The 27,556-nt window shown below is 32.2% G+C and overlaps 2 protein-coding genes and 1 long non-coding RNA gene across 4 annotated transcripts; 2 read left to right on the top strand and 1 right to left on the bottom strand.

Annotated features, from left to right (window-relative positions):
• Positions 1 to 235: 235 nt before the first annotated feature.
• Positions 236 to 2,176, top strand: LOC114382772 (AAA-ATPase ASD, mitochondrial-like). The gene has a single exon (XM_028342380.1). The coding sequence runs from the start codon at positions 461 to 463 to the stop codon at positions 1,925 to 1,927; it is 1,467 nt and encodes a 488-aa protein (XP_028198181.1). The 5' UTR covers positions 236 to 460; the 3' UTR covers positions 1,928 to 2,176.
• Positions 2,177 to 7,286: 5,110 nt separating this feature from the next.
• On the top strand, positions 7,287 to 7,873 carry LOC114380942. The gene is made up of 2 exons (XR_003659903.1): positions 7,287 to 7,444; positions 7,532 to 7,873. It is a non-coding gene; the product is annotated as an uncharacterized LOC114380942 (long non-coding RNA).
• Positions 7,874 to 11,398: 3,525 nt separating this feature from the next.
• LOC114382283 (beta-glucuronosyltransferase GlcAT14A-like) lies at positions 11,399 to 15,821 on the bottom strand. 2 transcript variants are annotated; one of them, XM_028341588.1, is made up of 4 exons: positions 14,949 to 15,821; positions 14,658 to 14,733; positions 14,401 to 14,516; positions 11,399 to 12,405 (listed from the first exon to the last, which is right to left on the bottom strand). In XM_028341588.1, the coding sequence occupies exons 1-4, from the start codon at positions 15,529 to 15,531 to the stop codon at positions 11,897 to 11,899; spliced, it is 1,284 nt and encodes a 427-aa protein (XP_028197389.1). In that variant the 5' UTR covers positions 15,532 to 15,821; the 3' UTR covers positions 11,399 to 11,896. The 2 variants fall into 2 exon arrangements, with proteins under 2 accessions (XP_028197389.1, XP_028197388.1); XM_028341587.1 differs by having other exon boundaries at positions 11,399 to 12,411; positions 14,949 to 15,820.
• Between the last annotated feature and the right edge of the window lie 11,735 nt (positions 15,822 to 27,556).

Below are 27,556 nucleotides of genomic sequence, written 5' to 3'. Positions count from 1 at the left end.
CATCAATTTTAAAATATTAGAATCTATAGTGCCTCTTAATTTCTCTGCCATGTGATGACTCTTGGGGTGCAGCTTGGGATAACAATATATTCGTGTACAAAAGAGAATCCTAATTTATACCAAAATAGAGGAGTTTCTATCCTACTTTCCCTTACAATCAATTAAAATTAAAATTAACCCATCGTTATAAACATTAATACTATGCACTCTGGCTTAGGAATTGACGCATCTAATAAATCATATTTCAGTTCTCATACTTGCTTTATTGGTAGGCGAAATACAAATTTGATTATAAGTCGTGTTGATTTTTCCAACCTTGCAAGGGGCTTGCCATCTCTTAATCTAAACTTTGATGTAACAAAACTATGCACTCTTCATAGCTCTACAAATACAATAGAAACTCTTGCTAACATCTCAAGCTCTTGCAGACACAAAATAATCACAAAGATTATTGAGTAACATGTATAAGATGTGGACACAGGCAGGGTCACTCATGGCCTCAACCATGTTCATATATACCATGTTCATGCGCTTTTTTCCCTCTCCTCTTCAAGCCCGTGTTCGAAGGTACACCAACAAATTCACCAGCTTTGTGTACCCTTACATCAGAATCAGGTTCCACGAATTCACCGGTGAACGCCTCATGAAAAGTGAGGCTTACAATGCCATCCAAACCTACCTTAGTGAACACTCTTCCCAAAGGGCATCAAAGCTCAAAGCTGAAGCGATCAAGGTGAAAGACACACGCACCCCGTTGATGCTTAGCATGGACGATAACGAAGAAATCATAGAAGAGTTCCAAGGAGTGAAGGTGTGGTGGGGTTCATACAAAACCACCTCTAAAACACAGTCCTTTCCTTGGAACTCTTCTTCGGATGAAAAAAGGTACTACAAACTTACCTTTCACAAGCACTATAGAAGCCTCATAACTGACTCTTACCTCAAACATGTGTTGGAAGAAGCCAAGGCCATTGAGATGAAGAATAGACAACTGAAGCTTTACACCAACAGCAAGACAAGGTGGAGCCATGTGGTCTTTGAGCACCCTGCGACTTTCGAAACACTCGCAATGAAGCCGAAGGAGAAGGAGTGTATCATCAATGACCTTGTGAAGTTCAAGAGTGGGAAAACTTATTATGCCAAAATTGGGAAGGCTTGGAAAAGAGGGTACTTGCTGTATGGCCCTCCAGGTACCGGGAAATCTACCATGGTCGCGGCTATGGCTAATTTCATGAACTATGATGTGTATGATCTTGAATTGACAGCGGTGAAGGACAATTCAGATTTGAGAAAGCTGTTGATTAACACTTCAAGTAAGTCGATTATGGTGATTGAAGACATTGATTGCTCCCTTGATCTCACTGGTCAAAGGAAGAAGAGAAAAGAAAAAGTTGAGGGTAGAGAAGGAAAAGATTCTAGAAAAAGGGGTGATGAGGATGATGATGATGATGATAGAGGTAGCAAAGTAACACTTTCTGGACTATTGAATGTTATAGATGGGATTTGGTCAGCTTGTGGGGGAGAGAGGATCATGGTTTTCACAACTAATTTTGTGGAGAAGCTTGATCCTGCTTTGATTAGGAGAGGGAGGATGGACAAGCACATAGAATTGTCCTATTGTTGCTATGAGGCATTCAAGGTGCTTGCTCAGAACTATTTGGGTCTTGAGTCTCACCAATTGTTTCCTAAAATTGAGAAGTTGTTGGAAGAGACTAAGATGACCCCTGCTGATGTTGCTGAGAATCTTATGCCAAAGTCACTGGATGAAGAAGTGGACACTTGCTTGCATAACTTGATTCAAGCTCTTGAGAGGTCCAAGGTAGACTTAGAGAAAAAGAAGGCAGAGACAGAAAGGAAGCAATCCAATGTGCAAAAGACTAGTGAAAACCATGGTGAAGGAATGGAAGAAAATGGTGTCATCAATTAGTAACTTTCTTCCTTATCATTGAGCTTTCTTACTTGGAATAATAAGTGACATCTTTGTATTCGAACTTTGACTTGTACATTCTATGCAGGACTTGAATATATATTTTAGTCCCTGTGTTTGAACATTTGCATTATTAGATTTTGCTTCTCGATTGCTAAGGATCAATTTCACATCATTTAATTTCCTTTTCACATGTTATTCATCAGAGTTTAATTTGTTCAATTAAAATGAAATGTTTGATTTTGACAACTTTATGATCATCAATATTATCAGGATGTAAATATAATGAGGTGAGTTTATTTGATGGCTATTAGATATTCCAGTTGAAAAGCCGTGTTTTCATCCAAGTTGTTGATTGCCTTTCTCTTTGATCTTCCATGACATGATCTGTTTGAATCAATTTCATTTGAAAAGTATTGTTATCATTGTGTTATATTAAAGACTATTGTTATATAGAACAAGCTGAACAAATAAACTACACCAGCATTGGGATATGATCAAGTGTTGATTAAAAAATAGAATGATTCTTCGTTAATACGCATATATGTTTTTTCTTTTAAAAAAAATATCTTACATCTTTTCTCGCATTAGGTATTGTTGTCGTTATCAGAGAGCGACCAAGCCTTTATTTTATAATATCTTTTTTATTCAGAGACTCTTTTTTAGATTCATGACCAAGCCTTTTTTTGGTTACATTTTTTATAGCCTTGTGTGGTAAGTGACCAAGACTTTAAAACACATACAACAAATTTATACACTCATTTTTCTTCTATCGTTTTATGAATTAGAAAACAATAAAATTTAACAAATACCACAACACTCCATTAGTCCATTTCACTCTTTGTATCCAAAAAGTCCATTTCACTGTCTATTATAAATATCACATCCTCTGAAATCATTCACACAAAAAGAATAATGGAATCTCTGGGAAAGATGGGGGATTGGTGAAATATGATCACAACTAGGATCACTTAAGGCTAGCGATAAGTTTGCGTATGTCATGTTTGAGAAATTCTTTCCCTACAATCTTCGTATCTATATCAAAAAGTATTAGAAAATTAAAATAAAATAAAAAAATAAATAAGAAGAAAATATAAAACCTTGAATTAAATAACAAAATAACAGTAGCAAAATAACTTTAATCTGCAGAACATGAATTAACAATGCACTATATCATACAATAAGCACAAAGAAAAAATAAAATATGAAGAGAAATAATTAGTCTGATTGAAGTGCGCAGAGAAAACGCCCTTTTGCACTAATAGGAAGATCTGATTACACTCCTTTTTCAAGATATGACAGTCTGTTGATTCCGATCGTGTGCAGCGAAAGGATCTCCGAACCTTCTGAACATCAATGCTCTTACTCTAAAAGAAAGAAAATAAATTATCTATCTTGCTCGTGTATTTCCTAAAAAGAAGGAAAGAGATATATAGGCATAAACCCCCTATCCTTATGCAACAACAAAAATAAAAAATCTGTCTGTTGAAAACTTACAGCTGGTATCAAAATAAACATAACAAATTACCTTAATCCATTAAAACAAAATTTTAAAAACATAAAAAATTTAATTTCACGTAACAAATTCTAAAATAAATATTTTATTTTGTAAAATATAATTAATAGAATTAATATAAGTAATATATATTTATAAATTTTAAATTATAAAACAAATATTTACTAATAAAAAGTACATAAACAAATTCACAAGTCGTACGTACCCTTACATCCAAATAATCTTCCCCGAATTATCAGGGGGAATTCTCAAAAGAAGTGAAGCTTACACTGCCATCCAAATCTATGTCATTGCAAACTCGTCATAAGAAGACAAAAGACTCAAAGCTGAAGTGGTGAAAGATAGCCAAACCCCGCTAACTAGTTCTTAGCATGGATGACAACGAAGAGGTCACAGATAAATTTCAAGGAGTCAACGTTTGGTGGAGTGCAAATTTTTAAGCACTGCACCCCAATTCAAAAGAAGTTAAGACGTTCTAATTAACTCTAACATTTCATAAGCATTATCATGACCCCATCATAGGTTCTTACGTCCAACATGTGTTTAAAGAAGACAAGGCCATTGCAACACAGAATAGGACACTGAAGTTGTCTACCGCATGGTTTTGCATTAACTTTATGAGATAGATGTTGGCCACAACATGATCTATACATGATAGTTTATACATTGATTCCCTTATTTGATACAATTTTATTGTATAACATGCATACTCGATTCCCTAACAAATTAACATATACTAACAGTGCATTATTCAAGGGAAGATTATGAGTATCATTGAAAGAAACAAACTTAACAAGAGTGGCTAGCTAGGAAGGTTAGCGTTGAGTTTGAGCCTGCAATTCTGGGGTCCAATAGCCCTTCCTATTTCCAAGACACATGTGATGTAAGGATCGAGGATGAGATCACGGTGAAGGCTATGTAAAGTGAGGCTCAAGAATCATTTTTCCTTCCTCTGAAGCTCCACAACTTTACAACCATGTTGTCCACGTATACTTCCACATTTCGTCTGATCTGCTTCTTGAAGACCTTATCCATGAGCCTCTAATATGTTGCTTTTGTGTTCTTGAGGCCAAAAGGCATGACTTTGTAGCAGAAGTTGGTTGTGTCAATGATGAATGTCGTCTTTTCTTGATCCAGAGGATACATCTTGATCTAGTTGTAGCCTGAATAGGCATCAAGAAAATTGAGCAATCTAAAATCACACACTTCATCTGACAATCTATCAATGCTTTGTTGACATTGATGTAGTTTATGCACATTCTCCACTTCCTTATTGATTTCTTTACCATAACCACATTGGCTAGCCAAGTGGTATAGTTCACTTCTCGGATGAAGTCGACTTTCAATCATTTTTCTACTTCTGCTTCCATGGCTTTTCTTCTTTCTTCTCCAAGCTTGTGTTTGCCTGACATGTCTGAGGCATTCTAAGCAAGTAGGTTGGCATTTGTAAGGAGCCCTTGTTCTATTTATTTTTGTACTATATCCTCCATCCATTTTCCAATCTGAGTGCACTGGTGTGCCTTTTTTGCCAATCTAAAAAGGCTCGACATCTTCAATTCGGGATGGTTGCCAATCTTCAGAATTTGCTCGGGGGTCTAGATCATCCAAATTTGTGATGACTACATTGATGTTGGAAGTTGATGCCCTGTTCTTGTCTTCCTTTATACTGTATGATTTAATCTTGCAACTCTTCATGTAGCATTCTCATGCGTCCTTTTGATCAGCTTTAACTGTGACAATCTCTCCTGTTGTCGACGAGAATTTCATGGCCAAATGAGATGTTGAAATGATGGCTCCCATGCTATTCAGCGTGGGCCTCCTAAGCAGAATGTTGAATGAGGTGTTTGCGTCTACCAACACAACACATACGAGACCACCAAGGATTGGGAGAGCTTGCCTGAGCCGAAAGTGGTTAGCAAATCCACTTTGTATTGTAGAACTTCTTCCATGGCAGCCGACTGTAATGTTGAACTTTTGGTCGCTACCATATATCTTGTGACTAGAAATTTCACTTTGATCCCACGAAGAGAACCAAATGTTTTCAATCTTTTATACTAGATAATCTACTATTTTTATGTATGGAGATAATTAATTAGATAGTTGTGGTCTTAACACTTTGACTTGCTACTAATCTTCCTTCTGTCCAAACTCCTTCTCCAATGGTTGGGAAAAGGTATTCTGCTGCTCAAGTCAATCTATACTTTTAGTGAGTTTAGTAAGAATATGAATGCTACTTACTTGTTTGTTACTCTACCTTATTAATAGATGAGGACCACTAAGTTGGTAACCATTCAAGTGATCCACTAAGGCTATATATATATAGAGAGAGAGAGAGACCTGGGTTGCTGTCTCTAAATTTTCACACCTGGGTTGCTCACATTAATTACTGTGACTTTGACAATTTGACCAATATCATCAAATTAAATTTGCCCCCGATAAAGAGAGAAATAGCTGCCATGCATGTACAAGTATATTAATTGTTTCACATGATCACGGGTGAATCATATAGCTACCATGCATGTACAAGTACGAGGCAACCAATCAGGATCAGGACTTGTGTAAGTGGTTCACAAGATGATTCATTTTTTATTAACTCAAAGTGCCCCACTAACCAAGAAGGTGATCATTTCATGTTTAATATACTTTCACTTTTCCTTTTTTATTTTTTGTGTGTGACATGATGTTTTCTACCTTCCGAATAATTTCTTATGGTTGTATCAAGATTATACTTTTTTTCTTATGTCTGTTTCAGTTTGGAGTTTTTAGAACTTTTACTTTTAGATGTTAATTTCTCTCTCCTCCATGAAGAAATTATTTCTTAAATATGCGTATTTTATAATGATGTACCCAGAAATAACCGATGTTATTTTGATTCAAGATACTTATATCTTTATGAAAATCCTCTTAATTAATTGAACGTCGCCAGCTAACAATTTCTTTATGAAATTCCTCTTAATTAATTGAACGTCTCCAGCTAACAATTTCATGCAATTTAAATTAAAACGCCTGTAATATGATTGGTCACTTGGCTATTTGTGATAAGAACATTTTTCATATTTTAATCATGGATTACGTTTCACTAGTGATGTACACGACGTCAATCTGTAAAACCCAATAATAATAAAACTAAAACTGGCATATTATATTGGAGAGTAGTTTTCTGCCTCATTTATAGCTGTTTTTAGCTCCTTTGGCAATTTCATAATCATATCATACAATCATTCAAAAATCCATAAATATATTCGTAATATCTTACACATGATTATTAATTAATGCCTTCACCAAATAGTATCTTACCCAAGTCAATTGATTAGTATTTTGAGATACAAAGGATAAACCTAGATAATATTTATTGTTAACAACGTTTTTTTTTAATGAAAATCAATATTTTATCTCAATAATTATTGTTTATATCTATGTACGTAAGGTATCAAAATAAAATATTGATTTTGATCAATTGGAGAAAAAATAAATAACTTATATACCAATTATATAAATATTTTTTACATTATCATTTCACTATAAATTATCGTGTATATATGTTGAGTTTAATAATTTTTAAAATAATTATTTTAAAAGTCATATTAATATATAAATTTTAATTATCTAGTTGTGTAAAATAAAATATTTTACACTGAAAATACATAGAAATTAAACTCATATTTAATAAAAATAAGAGTAATTATAAATTTAATTATAATCCTAAGTAATTTGTAAGATGAAAATTTGAAGAAATATTTAAATAAAGCCGGCCTTTTGGGCATCATCCACAAGAGACTAATAGAACCTTTTTTTCCTATAAATATGGGCTTTCTATTTAAGAAATAGAAGCATGCATGGGAGATAGAGAAAAGTGTTTATAGAAGAAAGTTTAGGGACTCCTGTCTGTTATAGGTATAGCTGCATAGCATACTTGAATTAGCAGTAGTTGTCATCTTTCCTGGGCTTCTGTTCAATTATACGTAGCTTCCACTTCCCAACTTGTCTGAGTTATAGCCAAGGTATAAGAACCTCTTGCATTTTAATTCCTTGTGTTTTAATTTGTCTGCCAAAGGTTTCAGTCAATTCACACACAAAATAACAAGCAGGCCGGATGGCTTAATTTATGCAACCAAACAAGAATGCAAATACGGATAGGCGTGATCACATGCAAGTTAATTTATCATCAACTGCTTAGATTAACTGATATAAGGTATTGAGGTTCTTCAAGTCACTCCCAGTGCTTAATCATTATGAGTTGGAGTACTTGATATGTATAGTTGTTTTTAAGTAGATATGTATAATTGTGTTAAGTACTTAAAGAATTTTTTTTATAATTCATAATGATCTTACTCCAATCAAATTATCTCTCAGTAGAGGATATTGATAATAGTAATTGTTGATTGTTCAATTGTCTTAATTTATATATAGTGGATATATGGGTTTTAATTTCTTTTTCTTATAAGTTCATGAATTCAGACTATATATTTCCTCCTTAAATTTTACCACCATACCTTGACATTTATATATATGTGTGTGTGTGTGTGAAGCAAAATAGGGAAAGGGATTAATTAATTTAGAATGAACAACTAATTTAAAGAAGATTCTATTCAGATTAGAATAAAGGCTACAGATATCTATTTCCCAATTCATGTACGTTAATCTTTTCTTTTATCATGCTCTCTCGAGCAGTGAAGGTATGAATAAGATATGCAGTGTAATTGAGCAAGCTTTCTCCCCTGAGCACAAGCGCATAAATATTGTTATTAAATTTGTAGAGCCAATGGGAAGAGGAAATCTCTGATATATTGATTATTGAATTAAAAGTGGTTAATTTTATTTATTCCCTAAGTTTCATGCATTAATTAATTTTCTTAGAAAGTATACCCCTCCCCTCAAAGTTTAGATCTGCATAAGCATATACTATAAATTAAGAATTTTTCATGAGCTGAGCTGTATCCTGTGGAGCAATGATCATCTAGCTCTTTATTATATTTATATGGGTGAGTTTATATATCATGAAGATGATGATTAATTAATCTCTCCAAATATGAATGAAATGCCCTCGTGTCTCCCGTGAATCCAAAACTAATGGATAAAGATCAATTTGCAAAGATTCGTATCAAGATTGGTGTTTTTCTTTTCCTTTAATTAGCTAATTATCAATAGGTGTCATCATGAATAGTAATATAGTATATGAGGGTTTTGAAATTGACATATCAAAGAGTCGGGGTACGTGTTTGATCGGGTTTATCTAAATCTCTATTTTTATGATAATTTAGTCTATACTAATTTTTATTTCTTTAGTTATTTGAATTCGATCCAAACTCAATAATATTAATGACATTGAATTAATTCATGATGTATAATAACTTTTTAAAATAATTATCTTAAAGTAATTTATACAATAAATTACAATTAATGCATAAACATTAAACTTTCTTTTATAACATAAGTATATTTGTTATCTTTTTGAAACAGAAATCATTTAAGTGTTGCTTTTTAATTTAATCTTTTTACTGTGTATGATCACAGTAATTAATTAAATAAAGGATTTATAGTGAATACTGTGCCTCTTAGGTATATTGCATCTATGTCCGTTTGAACCCCTCCTGGCTCCATTATATAGGAGCTGCTAAACAATGGCACCTGGAAAGTCAGCTACATGCGATGTTCTATCCCTAGTCCGTAGCTAGAACAATATACGGGGATGACAGCCTACCTTTGGAATCACGCACGATATATAGATTCCTTAATAATAATTTTAAATTTTCCTCTTAATTTTAAGGATGTGTTTAGGATAATTCCAAAAATTATATTTATTTTTTTATTAAAAAAAAGGCTTGCAAAAGCATCATATTAAAGAGAAAGGATTCCAATTATGTTGGCACCACAATCCCTAGCTATCACTTACAACAAACCCTAATTGATATTAAAAGGAACACAAACATGGGGGCCAAGACCAAATCAAAACCATGATGAGAAATAAAAAAGAAAACCTATAAGAAGGTAATCTTGATTTATTGCTATTAAAATCCTCCAAACAAAAAGGATGATAGTATCAGACCAAAAAAATAACTTAAATCATATTGCATGGTTAGCTAAAGAATCCGTACATGTATTTCCTTGTTTGTATATATGAGAAATCTTAAAATCAAAATCTTGAGTGAGCACCAACAATTCTCATCATCTATTTAACAGCTTCCAAGAGACCCCAATAGAACTAGAAAAGGCATCTATCACCAACTTAATTGGAGTCATGCACACTCCAACCAAAGATTTTTGCAGCTTCTAGAAACTACTATTTCAATTGACAAAATTGCTCTCATTAACTCGACATGCACATAATTAGATATGCCAAGGCAATCAACAAAATAGCCTCCAGAACAGTCACGAAAAATATCACTACAGCCACCAACTTTCAGTGGTATGGTGATGATGGTTAGGAATTAGAATGCATTTATTAAAATTAAAAATTAAATTCACAGAATTTTTTTATTTTGATAATGGATGTAAAAATTAAAAATCAATTGAATTTTATTTTTTCCAAACGTATTTTATTTTTAAAATTATATTTAAAAATCAAAAACCAAAAACTCACTTGTCATCCCAAACTGGACCTAAATCTTTGGTTTCTAGAATCTGTTCTTGAAAGTTCCTACTCACAAAATTTCTATAAATATTAACAAGTTGGTCCTTTCGCGAGTTAGATTTCAAAACAATCCAAACTACACACGTAAAATGATATAAGAAGATACATATATACTAGAAGTGGCAAAGTGAATTAACTAATCCTGTCCCACTCCGGCAAACTCGATCGCCTGATTTTTGTGATGGGTTGGAAGTTGTTATATAATCGAACTAAATAAAAAAAAATAAAAAAATGACAAAAAATAAATGCAACAAAAGTCATGGAAATAGTTTATCTTAGAGTTTAATGTCTATAGACTAATGAGTAAAATAGTTTTATACAAATTAATGGGATAATTATTTTAAAAGTCAATAAACTTATCACACATAATGAATTATGATTGAATAATCGTGTAAAATTTCTTTTTACTTTTAGTATAACCATTTTTCTTTTTTTGCATACATGTAGAGATCGAAGACACAAGTACCAAAAGATTTACACTCCACAAAACTCACAGTATCCCCTTTCGTTTCGGAAAGAATAATCCATAATGTACTTTTACCTTCAATTTTTTACTATAAGGATAATCAGAAAGGATAATCGTTTAAAGGTTGACATTGCATGATTTGTATTTGCCTTCAGTATTTTACTATAAGAGACTCTATTTTTAAGAGTCGGTACCCTCTGCAGTTGGGCCTTAAATCACTACAACGACCCCCACTATCTCAATGGGGGTAGGGTTTCTTCCTATCTCCACATGCTATACTTTCTAAAATAATGATTTAATTCGCACCTTATGGTATCAATTTTTTTCCCCAAACAGTGCAAATGCACTTCATATAGATTTGTCCTTCATTGCAATAGAAGGTAATGTGTGATTCAATCTAGCAGGTCCCCACCATGCATCCGATGATCCCATTGGCCAACGAATGAAGAAATATGCAACTTGTTCTAGATGCATTTGGGATGGGAATTTTCTCACTAATTTAGGCTAAATATTATAGTAGACTCAAATTGTTAGTTGACTAACCTATAGAGCAGGTCGAATGTAATGGAGGGCTAAATAAGACATTACACAGCATTACTAATGAACCAAGAATATCCAAGTCAAATAGTATCTGTAATCAAACTCATCCACATTGACATAGTCCAAACTCAAATTCCAACTGTGACATACGGGATTGTAGATTATTGGCAGCTAAATAGACCCGTCAAAGAATATTAATGTAACGTGTTTTGCAATCGTTGAAACCAAATTGAAAGCAAAATAAGAGTTGGGCAAATTTCAATTATAGAACTAGCTAACCATTTGAAAATGACATCAATGCGTGTGGTACCAAAGCAATGAAATCATACGTAGAGATGCATTCACTGAAAGATAAAGGAAAAGTTAGCCGTATAACAACATCAATTGGAAAACCAAATATGAGAAAGAGAGAAAGAAAAAAAAATACATAAAAAGTATTTCCATTTCATTTGGCACAGTTTCTGTTCTTTTGTCCGTCCCCCCGCCCATGTCATCCTCTTTATCCCTTTCGTGTTCCACAGAAAAGCTAGGGGGGAAGAGGTGACCAGGGACAACAGAGTCAACTGTCATATATACCATACTATTACAGTGTGTGATCCAACTCTCTAGTCATCACATTTCACCAGAATTTGTCTCACTTTTTTTTTTCTTCTCAATATCAAAGACTGTATGCTTTCACTATTTCTTCTCCTACTTGAAAGAAACACTAATTTACTGATCATCCTAACTAAATGAGCACGTGTAAACTAAAGCCAGTGAAAAATAATCTTTTCTAGAAGACTGCCTTAGCCCATTTGATTCTTCTTCTTCTTCACCTCATACGCACTGCCTTGGCCGGAACTTTTCATTCGACAACAATGAGCTGATTAATGTTTCAAGCCTCTTGGAACCTTGGCCAGGCCTCAGGACGTTAGGATCACCGACTTCAGAGCAGGGATCGGTGCCATTCTCCCTTTTTCCTATGCACCAACCTCCGGGAACAGCCATTCCAGGACCTCTGGATAATAGTTCAGCATCAATTTTGTCCAACACTGGATCTTCTCTGTGGAATTTCCTTGCAAAGGGAGCATTGCTGCCAACCATGCCTTTCATGTCATCAACTGTAAGGTAGTGAGGATGCTGCTTGGGAGGATTGTCCCAAGAAATGAAATGTAGATCACTGTTCACAGTTGTGTTCCTGAACTCTTGAGCATTGCAAATAACTGTGTGGAAGTATCCTTCAGGGGAAGATATGAAATTTGAATAGTACATGAGTACAGTCCGAGGTAGGTTGTCCCATCCCCATATGCAGTAATCAATGAAAGATTTTGACAGTGCCATCCAAGCTGAGCCTAACGAGAGAATTTTTAGGTAATCATTTAGAATAATCTTCACTTTTACTAGGTACACATAACCCAAACTTAAATATATTTTCATTCTATGAACTGTATTATTGACTAATTAGAAAAAAAAAATTAATAAATACAAATCAATTAAGCATAAACAATGCACATTTTGAAAACAAGTGCAGTTATTTCCAAATAAGAAGACTAATTAAACACATTTCGATAACAAAGGTATACAGTCAAGCAGCACACAGTTCACTTGTCAAGTTCAAGAAAGAAGGCTGAGTCATGATGCATAACAGAATTACCACACAAAATCAGTTAAAATACAATCCACCCATCAAGTTCATTATGGGAAAATGAGTCGCAATACATAACAACATTATCACACAAAAGCAGTTCAAAGATAATCAACAAAAGAATCTCAAAGCACCACAATTGGATCTATGATGCAATGGACGACCAAAATGGATCAGTTGGATTTGGTTCCCACTAGAGGATTTGAATCAACCTAGGACATTGGGAATGTTGTTGTACTACAACAGTTACATTTGTTACAGCAGAACAAAAAAGTGTCAATACCAGTTTAATATTTGATGCTAAGCAAAATATCATTAATCCTGCAGGTTATACTCTCCCATCTAACTCCCTTATTTGATAGAAGCATGATGAGCTCTACCAAAGGCAAGCATAAGTGGTATAATAGCATAAGTGCAAGAAGCCATAACTGATAAAGCCATTGAATATGTTGCTGCACTATACCCATCTAACTAACAGAAAACCTAATGTATCCTTCCAAAAAGCTGTTTTCTTTTATTAAAGTGGTAACAAAATCCTCTAAAGTGAGCTTGTCCCTGAAGTATGGGTGTATACACCATTAAATTTTAGTAAGTAAAGATCAAGATGAACTTTAAAATAAATAAAGTGTGCATACACCCTTGCTCACTATATAGAACAAGCTCACCTTTGAGGAGCCTTGTCCAAGATGAAAATTCAAGTACCAGAAATATTCCCTCCTTCTAGATGTCCTATGCAAAGTCACCCAATGAAAAATCAGATGCCACATCACCAAATTTGCCTAGTTCCGAGAACAGATTCCAAACAGGGCAAAGCAGTTTTTTGCCTCGTTTCAGAAAACCAGTGTTATTATTTGGTTCACGTTTACAATTACCTCGCACAGGTTTTACCCCTAGTGTCCAGATAAAGTACATTTCCAGCTAAGAACGCCCAGAATCAGTCATGATACAAATATAACTATAAAAATGGCATTTACTAATAATGTATCCATTCTATATATTATTGCCACATCAAATCGAAACAAGCAAAACAATTATTTGATCTCGTCCAAATGATAGCACATGGAAAAAGTCAGCAAACATTACCAAGATATCTAAATAAGCAAATAAAATAATCTTAAATTTCAACAAGGTGCTTACGGAACAAAATTGTCAAGGAAAGATGTTCTATTTTGCAAGCCCGATGTCAATGTATGACATTCTAAGTGTTACAGTACTCTGACCCAGATGAGATGGATTAAAGAACTCGACCATTTGTTTTAAACTTTCAAGTTTCAATGCATGGAAATCCATCCGACAAATAACCTTCATTAACAAATCCAGAGAGACATTACACGATCGCCTCACAGAATCAGAATATATAATTACATATTCACAAGGGATGCTTTCTACCAAGCCATACATACAAACCCCAGACCTGAACTGATAATACTAAACAAAACGTTCCTTAATCTTCAAAACCTTAATTGCCTCACAATCTATTCACACCAAGCTTCCTTTAAATGCAGAAAGCCTGTGTGAGCTAGGATTCATACCTTACCAAAATTAACAAAAACCTCTATGCAAAAATAGGATACCTTCCCACTAAACCACATAAAACCAAAAGCAAACAACAGGAAATAAAATATTTCTTTCCCCAAAAAGAAACAAACAAAGAAACAAAAAAAGCAATATTAAAAGACAAGAAAAGGATTTTCACCTGTGAAAAGCTTGAAAGCCGTTGGCCTACTCCTCCTCTGCGTAACCCAAAACACATCTTGCTTCTTATTCATATACAACCCCGGATCAACGATGATCGGCCTGGCACGATGATGACTAACCAATACACACAAAACCCCAATCACATAAATCACCAAAACAAAACAAAACAAAAAAACCCCCCACAAACAAGCAAAATTAAAATCAAAACAACACCATAATCAAAAATTAAAAATAAATAAATAAAAAAACTCTCACTCTTTCCATCCAATGTCACTCGTATGATCAATGAAATTCAGATCCCGCGGCAAGTAGGAAAACGTGTGCAGCAGATCTAACCATCACAAAACAAGAGAGAGAAAACATAAGAAAAAAAATTATAGAGATCACAGCTCGAAACGAGTAAGACCACTGTGGGCAGGGTGTTAACCAGTTGCATACCAAGAACTCGAATTTGAGACAACTGATTAAGCTGAATAACCCATACCAGTTGATCCACACGCAAAAATAAAAAAAAAAACTAACTAACCAACTAATTAACTGACTAACCATCCTGTGTGACAAGTGGGTAATCGGAGGCGCTGAGATTGATGAACCAGTCCCAATCCCCGAGCTCCCTAAGCAGGATCGCGGCGGCGTGGAGCGTGTTGGCGACCATGGTGGGTCCCCTGTACGTGACGAGGTTCGCCTTCTTGATAACCCTCACATTCCCGAACCGCTTGAACAGCGCGTGGCCCTCCACGAACCTCACCAAATCGGAGCGCTCCTCCGCCGAGGACTCGAGGTCGAGGTGGACCACGTAGCGATTGTTGGGGTGGTAGAGAGCGAGGAGGACGCGGGTGACGGCGGCGCCGTCGCCCTTGGAGCCGGAGACGAGGTAGGCGAGGCGCGGCGGGGGAGGGAGGGCGGAGACGGGGAGGGGGCGGAGCTTGGATTCGACGAAGACGGAGTAGGAGGCGGCGGTGATGGAGCGGTAGAATGGGAGAATGGGGGTGCCCTCCGGGGAGGTTAGGGTAGCGAGGAAGAGGAGGAAGAGGGAGAGGAGGGAGCCGATGGCGAGTGGGAACACCCACTTGCGCTCCGCCGTGTGGTGGTGCCGGAGGTGCATGTAGTAATTCTTCAATTTCTTCATAATCTATAGCAATTATAATGTAGTAATATGTGTGATGGTTTTTTTTTTTTTTTTGTTGGTGTGGGAATGGAAGGAATTGCGTGAAATTGAAAACCCCTTTTGGGTGTTTAACCGTTTTTAAGGATGTTTTATAGGGGAGTGATATTTGAAACCGTGTTGGGTGCAGGGAAATTGTTCAGGTGGGTGGTGGTGAGGTGAGAGACTCAGAGAGGGGTGTTTACTTCTTTAAAGAGTGTAAAACGAGGAAAGATGGAAGAATACAGATGCAAGAGTACAACACAAGAGCTCGTTCTTAAATTGCAATTTTTTTATTCCTTGTTAGCACACTTTTCTTATATAAAAATTATACAATACCATAAATAATATATCCACTATGTAGTATATAAAATTTCTGTCTTTCTTTATTTTTTTATTTATAAAAATTAAATTTAAAATAATATTTGATTTTTATTTTATAAAACTTTATTTATAAAATTTCTTATATTAATTATTTTTAAACTAAAAATATTTCTCATTAAAAGAAAAAAATAATATATTGACAAATAATTATAAGAGAGGGGAGTATTAATGATAATGATAATTTTAATAAAAAATTTAAATTTAAGATAAATTTAATTTTATTGACTAAATTAATTGGTTTCTTTAATATTAATGATGATAATTAAATCTTATAAATAAGAATAGAGAGAAAATATAATATAAATTTTTTATTATCTTTAATTAGTTAAATGCAAAATTCTTAAAATAAATAGTTAATAGTAAAAACATCTACACTAACTATACATGTCTAAGTGGACTTTTTTACTAGTATTTCAGTGGATCAAAGTTTTATTTAGTTTATATATATATATAATTCTGGTAATATATCTCAATAGTACATGTCTAAGTGGTTTTTATACTAGTTTTTAACTAGATATGAAGTTTTATTCTGGTAATGTATCTTGATATTGGATGCAAATCTTGATAAATGAATCATTTAAGTAAAATTTTAATTTTGATTAAATAATAGTAATAAAAACCCTTAATAAAATATTTTTTTTATTCGTAAATATCAAAGATATGAAGTATTAAGAAATTTATAATAATTTACACATCTTACTCAACCAACTAAATCAGATTATTTTGAATCTTCATTAATCAAATGCATCTAAAATGATTACTAAGTGTGTAGATTAATTAGCATAAAATTGACTTAATTAATGATCTCGAATTTAAATATTGAGTGTGAAACTATGTTAAATACTCGAAAAAAGAACTTCTTCCCCTAATAATCCTATAATGTTCAAATAGAATTGTCTTCTATGGTTAAGAAGCATACATGTAGTTTGTAAATAAAACTTCATCTAACTATTATTTCTTTTTAAACAATGTTTTTGACACATTTTTTTATTATTAGTTAATTTTTTTTTCAAAAATCACAAAGTTATATAAATATCACTTCTTAGTTATAGTTTTTAAATAATTTAATTAGGGTTTGTTAATTTACACCCACATATTTTTTGGAAGGAGTACATTAACAAATTATAATTATAAATTTTATTAAAATTACTATTTTTGAAACCAAGGCCGGTTGGTTAGACTGGGAACCAGGCACGTGTCGAGTCCAACGCTTCCTAAAAATTGATGCGTCCTTACACCAACTCAAAACCGTCGAATCGGTCGAAAACCAGTAAAAACCAACAAAACCCAATGGGTTAATTGCTTTAACTGGTTTCGCTTAAACTTTTTTTAAGAAAAAGAAACTTTCAAAAGAACGTCGTTTTGATTTAAAAAATTATAACTTATGACACTTTTAAGTGAAATTTACTTTTTATTATTATCAATTTATGCATATTATGTTATTTTTTGTTCAATATTACTAGGTTATTATATTAAAATATTAAAAATATATATTTTATTAAAACAGGTTCAACCCCGATTGAACCAGTGCCTTCACCGATTCAATGACCGGTCTAATTCTGAGAACATTACTTAAAATACACCCATGTGTAACTTAGTAACTTACTCCTTCTAAAATGTAGGTGGATGTATATTAGCAAATGCATATAGGATTTGTTATCTTACACCCACTTATTTTTTAAAATGAATAAGTTAGTAATTTATAACTATAAATTTTCTTAAAATACACCTAAGTGTAACTTATTAACTTATCCAGCAAAAGCCCATTTAACTAACAATAAAAAATTATTAGAAAAGACTGGTAGAAAATATGTGGTTAATTGCTATAAAATATATATATATATGTGGTTGACACTTCTCTATTAATTATTATCATTTGTTTTTTTATTAAAGCTTAATTAAGTTTTTCATATCTGAAATATAACATGTTTTCAAAAAATTACTTAACATTCATTTTATTTACTTAGATACCTGAAAAAATTTTGCGTTTCATTTTAGTACTTGTCGTTAGGCTGCATCCATTAAGTGATGACGTGACAGATAGAATGTCACGTCATCACTTTCGTTAGTTGACAATCTTTAAGTTTTTTGCTTGTTGTTGGTGCTTTGTGTTTAGGAACAAGTTTTTGTACTTTTTCATTCGCAGTAGTGTTGTGTCCAAAGTGCCCCTACAAAATTAAAATTTGTGAAATTAATGTAGTTAGTAAAAAAATTAATGCAATGAGTACAAAAATAAAACAGTGAGTACCATTGTGTGCCTATTTGTAGGTTTGGTCTGCTGATGTTGTTGAGGACCAACAACTTTTCTTATAGACTGATGTACACATTTTCCCTACAAAATTAAATTATCAAAATAATCTATATCAAGTGTCATGTGATATGTTATGCATTTGTGAAAAGTTTACCTTATTGTTTGTCTTTGAACATTTGATTTGCGTGATTTCCTTTTTTTTATTCTGAGTTTGAACTCTAGCAGGTGCACCTTCAAATCTACCCAGAACAACATTTAGTTGTTGAGTTTGACCTCTAACAGGTGTACCCTCATTTCTACCTTGAGTTGCTCCTTGAGTTCCACCCTTTTTTGTTCCTCTAGTGACACCCTAACCTACATTGATTTGTCCAGGCTGAACTCCATCAGCTGCACCTTGAGTTGCACCCTAACCTACACCTTCAGCAGCTCCACTAGGTTCCTCATTTTGTTCTTCAGGTACTATTAGAGGTGGCAATGGACACCTCCTCGTATTATGACCTATTGCTCGACTTCTACTACATTTATATGGAACTTGATCCCTTATTAGTCTACTTCTGTTAGGGTTCTCATCAGGTTCTTTCTTTCTCAATTTCTTTGGTCTACCAGGCCCCTTTTTGTATTTTGGTGGTTGAATGTCATCAAACTCTATAGCTGACCACATATCTATACCATTGATTGATGTCACCTTATGGTCATAATAAACACCATATGTTTCCCTTGAATAATAATTATTCACATAATCCATAACCTTAAAATTTCTAAATTGTATGACAATCATTGCATGTCAGCAAGGAATTCCAACCGATCCCAAGAAGTTACACGAATAACTTTGTTTATTCATATCAATAATAAATTTTTCACCAGAATGAAGATGACTGACTTTGAAATCTCCATCTCCTCTCCAAGTAGCTACCCAATTCCCAAACTTTTCAACCTCCCAATCCAACCTTTTCAGGGGCTTAGGCATCACCTCACCTTTGTAATTTTTCAATTTGTCTCTAAGGGTTGCAAACCTATTCATGAGGTACATTTTAATTCACTCACACATAGTTATGATAGGCTTATCCCTAGCTACTAGTATTGTACTGTTAAACGACTCACTGAGGTTGTTCATCAAAATATCACACTTTAGGTAATATGAGAATGCATACTTACATCATGTTTTCCTCTCCAGGTTACACAACCAATGATATACAACTTCATTGATGTCCTCCATTTATTACATTTTGTGTTTCCACAAATGTTCATAAGTAGCTTTAGCAACTTCCATCATCAGATCTTTCAGCATTACCCCACCACCAAATTTTTTTCTTAAAATTGTTGTAAAGATGTCGTAGGCAGAACCTATGCTCTATTGAGGTTGGAAATTCCATAAAAACTTGTTGTAATCCGTGAAAATAAGTAACTCATGAAAATAATCCAAAAAACTTGTTGCAGAATAATAAAGTACAATCCAAGTGTATACTTTTTTTTACCTTATGTTGATCACTAATGAACACCTATTTTTTGGTTTCAACATCACCAATATCCTTGAACAACAAATTCAGAAACTATCTCCATGTTTCCTTAGTCTCTATTTCTACAACAACAAAAGCAATAAGCATGTACTAGTCATTGTTGATCTCTACCAACAACAATCAACAGTTGTCCTCCAAACTTTGATTTCAGATGACATTTATTTACACCAATCAAAGGTCTATAGGCCTTTTTGAAAGCAGTTTTTGGACCTTCTAAGCACATATAGAAACTACCAATTCTTGGTAGCACTTCAATGGATGGTCTCTCCACTCGAATCAAGCATGAATTTTTTGGGCATATATCCTTTAGTTCAACAACATATGACTAGAGCTAGGAATACTATTGGACAAAATCACCATCAACAACCTGTTTTGCTAGTTGTTTGGCCCTCTATGCCCTGGAGCATGTAAATCCAGTTGAGTAGTTAGCCCTTATGTCACCAATAATGTCCTTTATTGACATGTCAACATATGTTGCCTTCATTTTTTTTACTAAGACTTTGGCCACCCAGGTAGACTTAGCACTTTTATTATTAAAACCTTCCCACAAGTGTGTTTAGGCTATAAGGTATTAAGCCTATATGTGTCAGTCTGACCTACCTTACTAATATATACCAGATACTCAGTGCAATGCTTACACCTTGCTCTTGCTCATCTCTTGTCATTGAAATCAAACTTGATTTCTCTCCCATTTAAAACATTGTATTTCAATATGGCTTATTTGAACTCTTTCAAAGAAGCAAACTTCAATCTCAACTTCCATATAAATTCCTTACAAAGCAACTCGTTGTTGAATCTTTCATACTTTTTCTTGAAAACATCTTCATCTGAATCATCATTGCATAACTGTTCACTAGCATACTCATCTTCAATATCATCATCAAGCAAAGTGGGTGACACCAAAAAACTACCACTGACATTCAAAAAAATTTATTCAGCCTTCTTACCCCCTACCAGCAGGCTTGTTTCCTCCACCAGTACCCTTGTTACCCCTAACAGCAAGCTTTTTTACCCCTACTAGCACCCTGCTTACCCCTACTGACAAACTTTTTACCTCCACCAGTAGTCTTCTTGTCATCAACATCTTTCTTCACCTGCCTGAAATGTGCATCACTCTGCACTTCACTTGGTAGGTTTAAGTTTTCATTTAGGCTGAAGTAATCATCAAATACTTCAATTAATTCAACATGTACATGTTAGTGTTAGGAATGTCATCATTTTTATGAACAAAAACACCAGCACAAGTATCATCACTTGAATCACCTTCCTCCCTCAAACTACACACCTTTTTTAAAGTCATCCTCTTTATTTGTTTATTTTTCATTCTACCAATTTCTAGAACAGGTAAATCAAAACCATCATTCAGTCTAATTGCCCTTTCCTCCTCAGTCTCATCTAACTGTACATTCTTCAATGATTCATCACTATTGTCTTAAAAAAAATTGTCATCCACAATCCCCTCATTACCACTAGCACATTCCAAAAACAACTCCATCTCACAACTGTTAGCAATCACATAATTAGACAGCTCCAATGCATGATTGTTCATGGTCATCTCCTTATAGTCACCATCACCCCCTTTCCACCATAGCCTCATTGGTTGATCACTATATCCAAAGTCTTCTTTTAAAATTCCAATTGCTTCAAAGAATGACCAGTTGGTAGCATCTATATCAATGAGACTAACAGAATTGATAGTCCCAACATATTGCATCATAGGGTCTCTTTGAAAGAAACCACCGTGATGCAATTTCAATTTGAAACTCATGCCTAAAACACATATAGAAACAATGTTTTAACTCTAAATAGTTCAAGGACATAAAGGATGTTTTAACAATGTTTTACACACATATATTTCAATGTTAATTCTACAAATTGTACCCAGTTTTACCATTAATCAGACCCTTATTGAAAACTAATCAAACCCAATTAAACCATAAACCAACCCTACACAAAATCCAAAATCATTTGGTACTCAGACCTTCATAAAACCCGAAAAAACCAAAATACAAATTTAAAATTTGTTTACTTCTCAAAATAGGGACCACTACAACCAAGTCATGGGAGACAAGGGGACCACTAACAAAGAAAAAACAAATAAACAAAAACAAAAAATAACAGTACCTGGTACAGTTTAAAGATGACTCATCTCTCGTTTTTGAAGATAACAACAACCACTAAACAACAAGAATGTCACAACACGTACACATGAACGAAGATAAAGATGAAGTCATGTTTGTGAAGGAAGCCACTAACAAAGGGATCACTAAAATGAAGTCACAAAATACATGAAGTCACTACCTCGATAACACTCACAATCAGTCATTGAACAAAGTAAATACCATTGCCGAGAAGATGAAGTCACGTTTGTGAGGTATGAATGATTTCCAAAACGAAAAAAAACTCAGTGTCATTTAAATTTCATTTTTTAAAAACTAAAAAAAATATTGATAAATGATGTGGACGTTTATGCTTGCGTGATCAACTAACAACAAGAATGACGTGATATTTCATCTGTCACGTCATCATTTAACGAATGCAGTCTAATGACGGATACTAAAATGAAATGCACAAATTTAAAGAGAATTTAAGTGAAAAAAATTAAATATTAAGTAATTTTTCAAAAAATTGACTATATCGTACTTTTATTAATTACGCCACAACTTAAGGGATAATTAAGTGTGAAGGCTTTGAATTCACTGTTTCCATTGATTTTTGGTGCTCTTTTTTGGGTTGATCTGACTGGAGAGAGAAAGGAACGATGATGTCGATGGATGACTAGTTACGATTGGATGCAGACAACGTTTGGGTCTTGAAATGAGTAAATGATGTGTTTTTTCCCCTAAAATATGCTGTCTTTGTTTGTGTTAGGGAAACGTAATCTTTGTTAAGAGGGAAGAAAAAATAACACGAGTTAGGCAAATGCTACTGTTAGGCAAATGCTACTGTTAGTTACGGCGTTATGTGTCCCAAAAAACTATTCCGAAATTCGTACGAAACAGAAAATATTTACTTGCTTTCAACAGAAGAAAAAAAAGTTTGAGTGTTTAACTACTTAGTAAAAATAGTAATAGTAATTAATAATAGTATGGAGTAACAGATTAAAGTAGTAATTGCAAACTACGGTGTGCGTGCATATTGCGTTTGTATAGGAACGTTAAAAGTGGGTTTATTTATTATGAAATATTTATTATCTCATCTTTGTAAACTCACGTTGAAATTATGAAATAATTATTATAGTTAGATTAGTTTTTTTTTCTCTAATTTATTTTTTAAATTCAATTTATTTTTTAATTTTTATGAATTTATTTCATCATTTAATTTTTAGAAAGTGATTTAATTTTTTATAATCTAAATTAGATCAATAATATTAAAAAATCACGCTTTGTAACAGTTTAAAACTATCCTAAATAATTTTAAATTGTCATAAAACATACCTTTTTAACACCATTAATTTAATTTAGATCTTTTTAACACCATTAATTTAATTTAGATGAAAGGACTAAATTAAATAACAAAAATTAGAGTTCTAAATCAAAATCTAAATAATAAATTAGAGACAAAAATTAATTTAACCCATAATTATTTTTTATTTTTAGTTTTTTTTAAGATTGTATTTATAGTTAATATTCAAAACAATATTTATTAATTATTATACTAAGAAACGGTTGGTTAAAATGGTATATATTTAATTTTTAAAGTGTCAAAATATACGCAAAATTGATTATAATAAAAAAGGAAAAATCATTATTTATATATAACCGGATAAAATAGATAAATAAAAATTAGTTTTAAAACTTATGATAACTGACCTATGAAATATAAATGCAAAACCAGATATAAGTTTTGAAAAGAAAGAGAGAAGAATCATAACAATATTCTTTTCTCTGTTCAACAATATTGCGAGATATCAACTCTTTTTGCTAGACTCAATCTTGATAATCGATAACAATATTTTAATTTTTAAGCAGTTGTTCTACCTTAGTCAACATTTGCAACATTTGCTATGAAATGAGGAGTGATGTATAACTGATTGAAAAAAAGTAACACAACAGTGTCTAGAACGGTTAGGAAAATACTCTTTTGTGTGTCATGCATTTTTTGAGAAGGTTAAAGTTGACTTCATTATGGAATACTGACCTTATTTTGAATGCTAAAATTTGCCTTTTTTTTACTAAAAAAAATTAACCTTTCTTTTTAATTTTAATTTTTTTTGGAGATTACAAGTATTCTCATATAAAAACAATCACAACTTTTTTCTTAATTTACCGTCAACATTGAAAAAACATTTAAAATTTGGAGGTTTAATTACTTTAATTACTCATTTGGTCCCTATAATTCTATTTTTCGTATATTTTATTCCTTATAGTTTTAAAGTAATTTTTTTAGTCTCTATAGTTTACATTTTAATTCTCTTTTAGTCTTTGTAGTTTAAAAGTAATTTTTTTAGTCTTTATAATTTATATTTTAATTCTTTTTTAGTCTCTATAGTTTGAAAATGGTTTTTATAGTCTATATAATTTATATTTTAATTCTCTTTTAATCCTTACCATAAAAATATAAGTAATATTATCCATTATAATTAACTATAAAAATACTAGCAAGTAATTCGGAACTAATTTATCGCAAGAAAAATTGTAATAAAAAATAGTTGGTAATTTATAACTAATTTGTAGCTAATTATTTTTATATTTTTTTAGTAATGACTAAAAGGTAATTAAAATACAAATTATAGGGACTAAAAAGATCACAAACTATATGAACTAAAAGAGAATTAAAATACAAATTATAAGGACTAAAAAGATCACTTTTAAACTATAGGGACTAAAAGAGAATTAAAATATAAAATATAGGGACTAAAAAACCACTTTCAAGACTAAAAGAAACAAATCGTGAAACTAAAGAAACCAATCGAGTAATTTAACCAAATTTAAAATTAATTTTATAGTTCACATGCTCTATCCTTCAAAATTAGAAAATATTCAAAATTATCAGTTCAGCTATAAATTACTAAGCGGCAAAATTCATCTTCCTCCAAATATTTAAAGCATTTTTTCTCTAATTTATTTTTCTTATGTAATATTGATAAAATACCAAGTTCATTAAAAAAATTCGTTATGATAAATAATCTTTTTCTAACCATAATATTAGTGTAGAATATTTAATAATTTTATTGATAATTAATCTTTGTAAAAAATTAACTATATCTTTCTTTCAAACATTTATTTAATATGATAAATTTGTTAGACTCTTCCAAGATGCTCTTATATAACGCCATACTCTTACATATTCAAAAGTATATCTTGATGTAACGTGCTTAACCCCGCGTTTATAAAGTATATTTATCGTATCCATATCATGCTAAACACCTTTAAACCAGTCATAATAAAAAAGATATAGTTAGCTTTCAAAATTACAAGTATGTGTGACCACAACTTCAACAACTATTTAAGTAACACCTTTACTCTTCAAAGAAGCATTTATATAATAATTAATAATAATGGCTTCTTTTATCTTGCAAAATCACGTGTTTGAAAACAAAGTTGTTTTAGACTATAATTAATTTTTCTTCGTTGCAGTTATTTAGTAAGTTCATGAACACTGAGAGGTCTCAATATGTATCTAGGAGTTAATTGAATAGTCCCAACTAGTTAGATAAAAAAAATTAGGCTAGCTTATACAATAATTTTTTTTACCAGTATTTGTTAACACCTCAACGTATCATTGTCTTTTTTTTTTATTACAAAATGTTAACATCAAAAAGAAAATGAAAAAATAAAGTTTTTATCTCGAGTTAATATAATTAGTTAAAATATGGTTTGAACTGCATGTGCATGAATTGGATCTTCTACGGTGTTTTCTGTTTTTATCTTCTTTTTTTCCTTACAAGATTTATTGAGATTCTCTTCTTAAATAAAAAAGGCAAATTAAAATAGATTTTAATCCTTAAAAATATTTCAAAATATTGGTTTTAGTTCCAATAAAAGTTTTATACGCTTGTATTCTTTATATTTACCAAAAGTAAGGTGGTTTTAGTCCTTTCTTAGAAAAAAAAAACACGTGTTTCTATTAAAATGTAGGGCTTAAATAAAAACATATAAAATTTATAAAGGGGCTAAAATTAATATTTAAAAATATTTTATCTTAAAAAACACTTACAGTAATAATAAAACTGAAGAAATATTGTGAACGAGCACTCGATCTAAAAGTCTACTCTAGCCGTCTCTATTCATGCATCTTTTAAAGTCATTTTACGTGTTGAGAACTTCATATTGTAATAACGCGGAAGCTATAAAACTTAACAGTTTACTTTGACTTTCGGGTATATCAATATGGGCAGATTCTAGCGTGTCAAATAGAGGTAGGTATCGTAACGTGACAAAGTTTTTTAATACTCTTGGATATATAACTATAAAATAATTAACAATAGACATGATGAAGGTGTAACATGAAAATATATAAAACTGTATTTGTATTATTTTTTTCTCTCATCATATCATCTTTTATTTAATCTCCCTCTTTCTAGTAAATGTGGGAATAAGGAAGTCAGAGATTAGAGATTTTAATTTCTGAAGCTGTTATTTTTCCATTTACTTACTATGAAAATTAAAATCCTCCCACTTTATTTGACGATCAAAATCCAATTTTTATTCCAGAAAAAAAAAAACCTAGAAAGTGAAAGGAACTACAAAAAGTACAGTGTGTAGACTTTGAGAAAGTTTGAAATCATAGCAACTACAAACAACGGGTTGATTTTTTTATCGTTCGCTCGCAGTGCAACTGTCGTGACCAAATCTAAAAAAGAAGACATAAAAACTAAAAGAGAGAGGGAGAGAGCTTTGTGATAAAAAAAAAAAATATCAATTAGAAAAAATTATTATGACATGCTTTGTGTTACATGGTACAACCTCAAGATCTACTCCCTTAATTATTTTATTGTTATATCCAAGGATTTAAAATAATTTATGCATGATACCATACCTAACACACTTGTGCACACTAGAAAGCCTATCCATATGTTTCAAATTAACATTTTACTTGTGAATTGCTCTAACTTGTATTCATGCCAATTTGTCAAATTATAGAACCATTTTTTAAAATTAAGCAATGTTTTCTTCCTTGCTAATGTTAAAATCAATAAATGTTATTTACTAACTGACAACCACTTCGTACGGTGAACTTCGTAAAATACATCTTTACCCAGATGATTTTTTTTCTTTAAATACTGTTTGCTCCATTTCTCTTTAATTGTCCTCTTGTAAGAGAATTTTTGTTTCTATTTATATGTCGATTGTAAAATTTAACATCATATTAATTATATTTTTTTGTCTTTTTTATCTTAAATTGATTTACGTATGCACTTATTGTGAAGTAAAAAGAAAAATGAGCGAAATAGAAAATTTTATAATTATTTTATTAAAATAAATAAAATTTATTATATTTTTTTTTTAATTTTTACACAATAATCTAAAAACCAAATTAAAAAAGGTATCTTTTACCCCCAAATGCAATGCATTTAATTTTCTCCACCGGCATTCAATTTGGTGAGCTAATGTCTTGCCAACCTTGAAATGTAAGAACATGCGACTTTATTTTAATTTTCCGGGGTGAGCTTGTTAATATAGTTGATGATATGGTTGATCTTCAATTAATCACATTTATTTTGATATCCTAAGTAGGAAATTGCAGTATTAATTAGCTCATATTGTTTGATGTATGGGGTTATAGTTTTAAATGTGGATCTAAGAAACGTAAGGGTGGCAATTGCAATTATTTATTAATTAATCATTTAATTTATTCATTTATATGGATATAAGCATTCATCATTTATGCATAATCGAACCCGTTTATTTAAAGG

This window comes from Glycine soja, chromosome 13 (genome assembly GCF_004193775.1).
Source record: "Glycine soja cultivar W05 chromosome 13, ASM419377v2, whole genome shotgun sequence".
Taxonomy (NCBI): Eukaryota; Viridiplantae; Streptophyta; class Magnoliopsida; order Fabales; family Fabaceae; genus Glycine; species Glycine soja.
The sequence above is the reverse complement of the archived record's forward strand: the minus strand, read 5'-3'. Positions and strand labels throughout refer to the sequence as shown.

What these genes read in the sequence shown, in the direction of transcription:
- LOC114382772 (XM_028342380.1), top strand. Translation starts at nt 461, where the DNA reads ATGTATAAGATGTGGACACAGGCAGGGTCACTCATGGCCTCAACCATG.
- LOC114382283 (XM_028341587.1), bottom strand. Translation starts at nt 15,531, where the DNA reads ATGAAGAAATTGAAGAATTACTACATGCACCTCCGGCACCACCACACG. An exon ending in CCCACTTGTCACACAGGATG is followed by an intron (nt 14,734 to 14,948) that starts GTTAGTCAGTTA and finishes TGTGATGGTTAG; the next exon opens with ATCTGCTGCACACGTTTTCC. An exon ending in AGTGACATTGGATGGAAAGA is followed by an intron (nt 14,517 to 14,657) that starts GTGAGAGTTTTT and finishes TGTATTGGTTAG; the next exon opens with TCATCATCGTGCCAGGCCGA.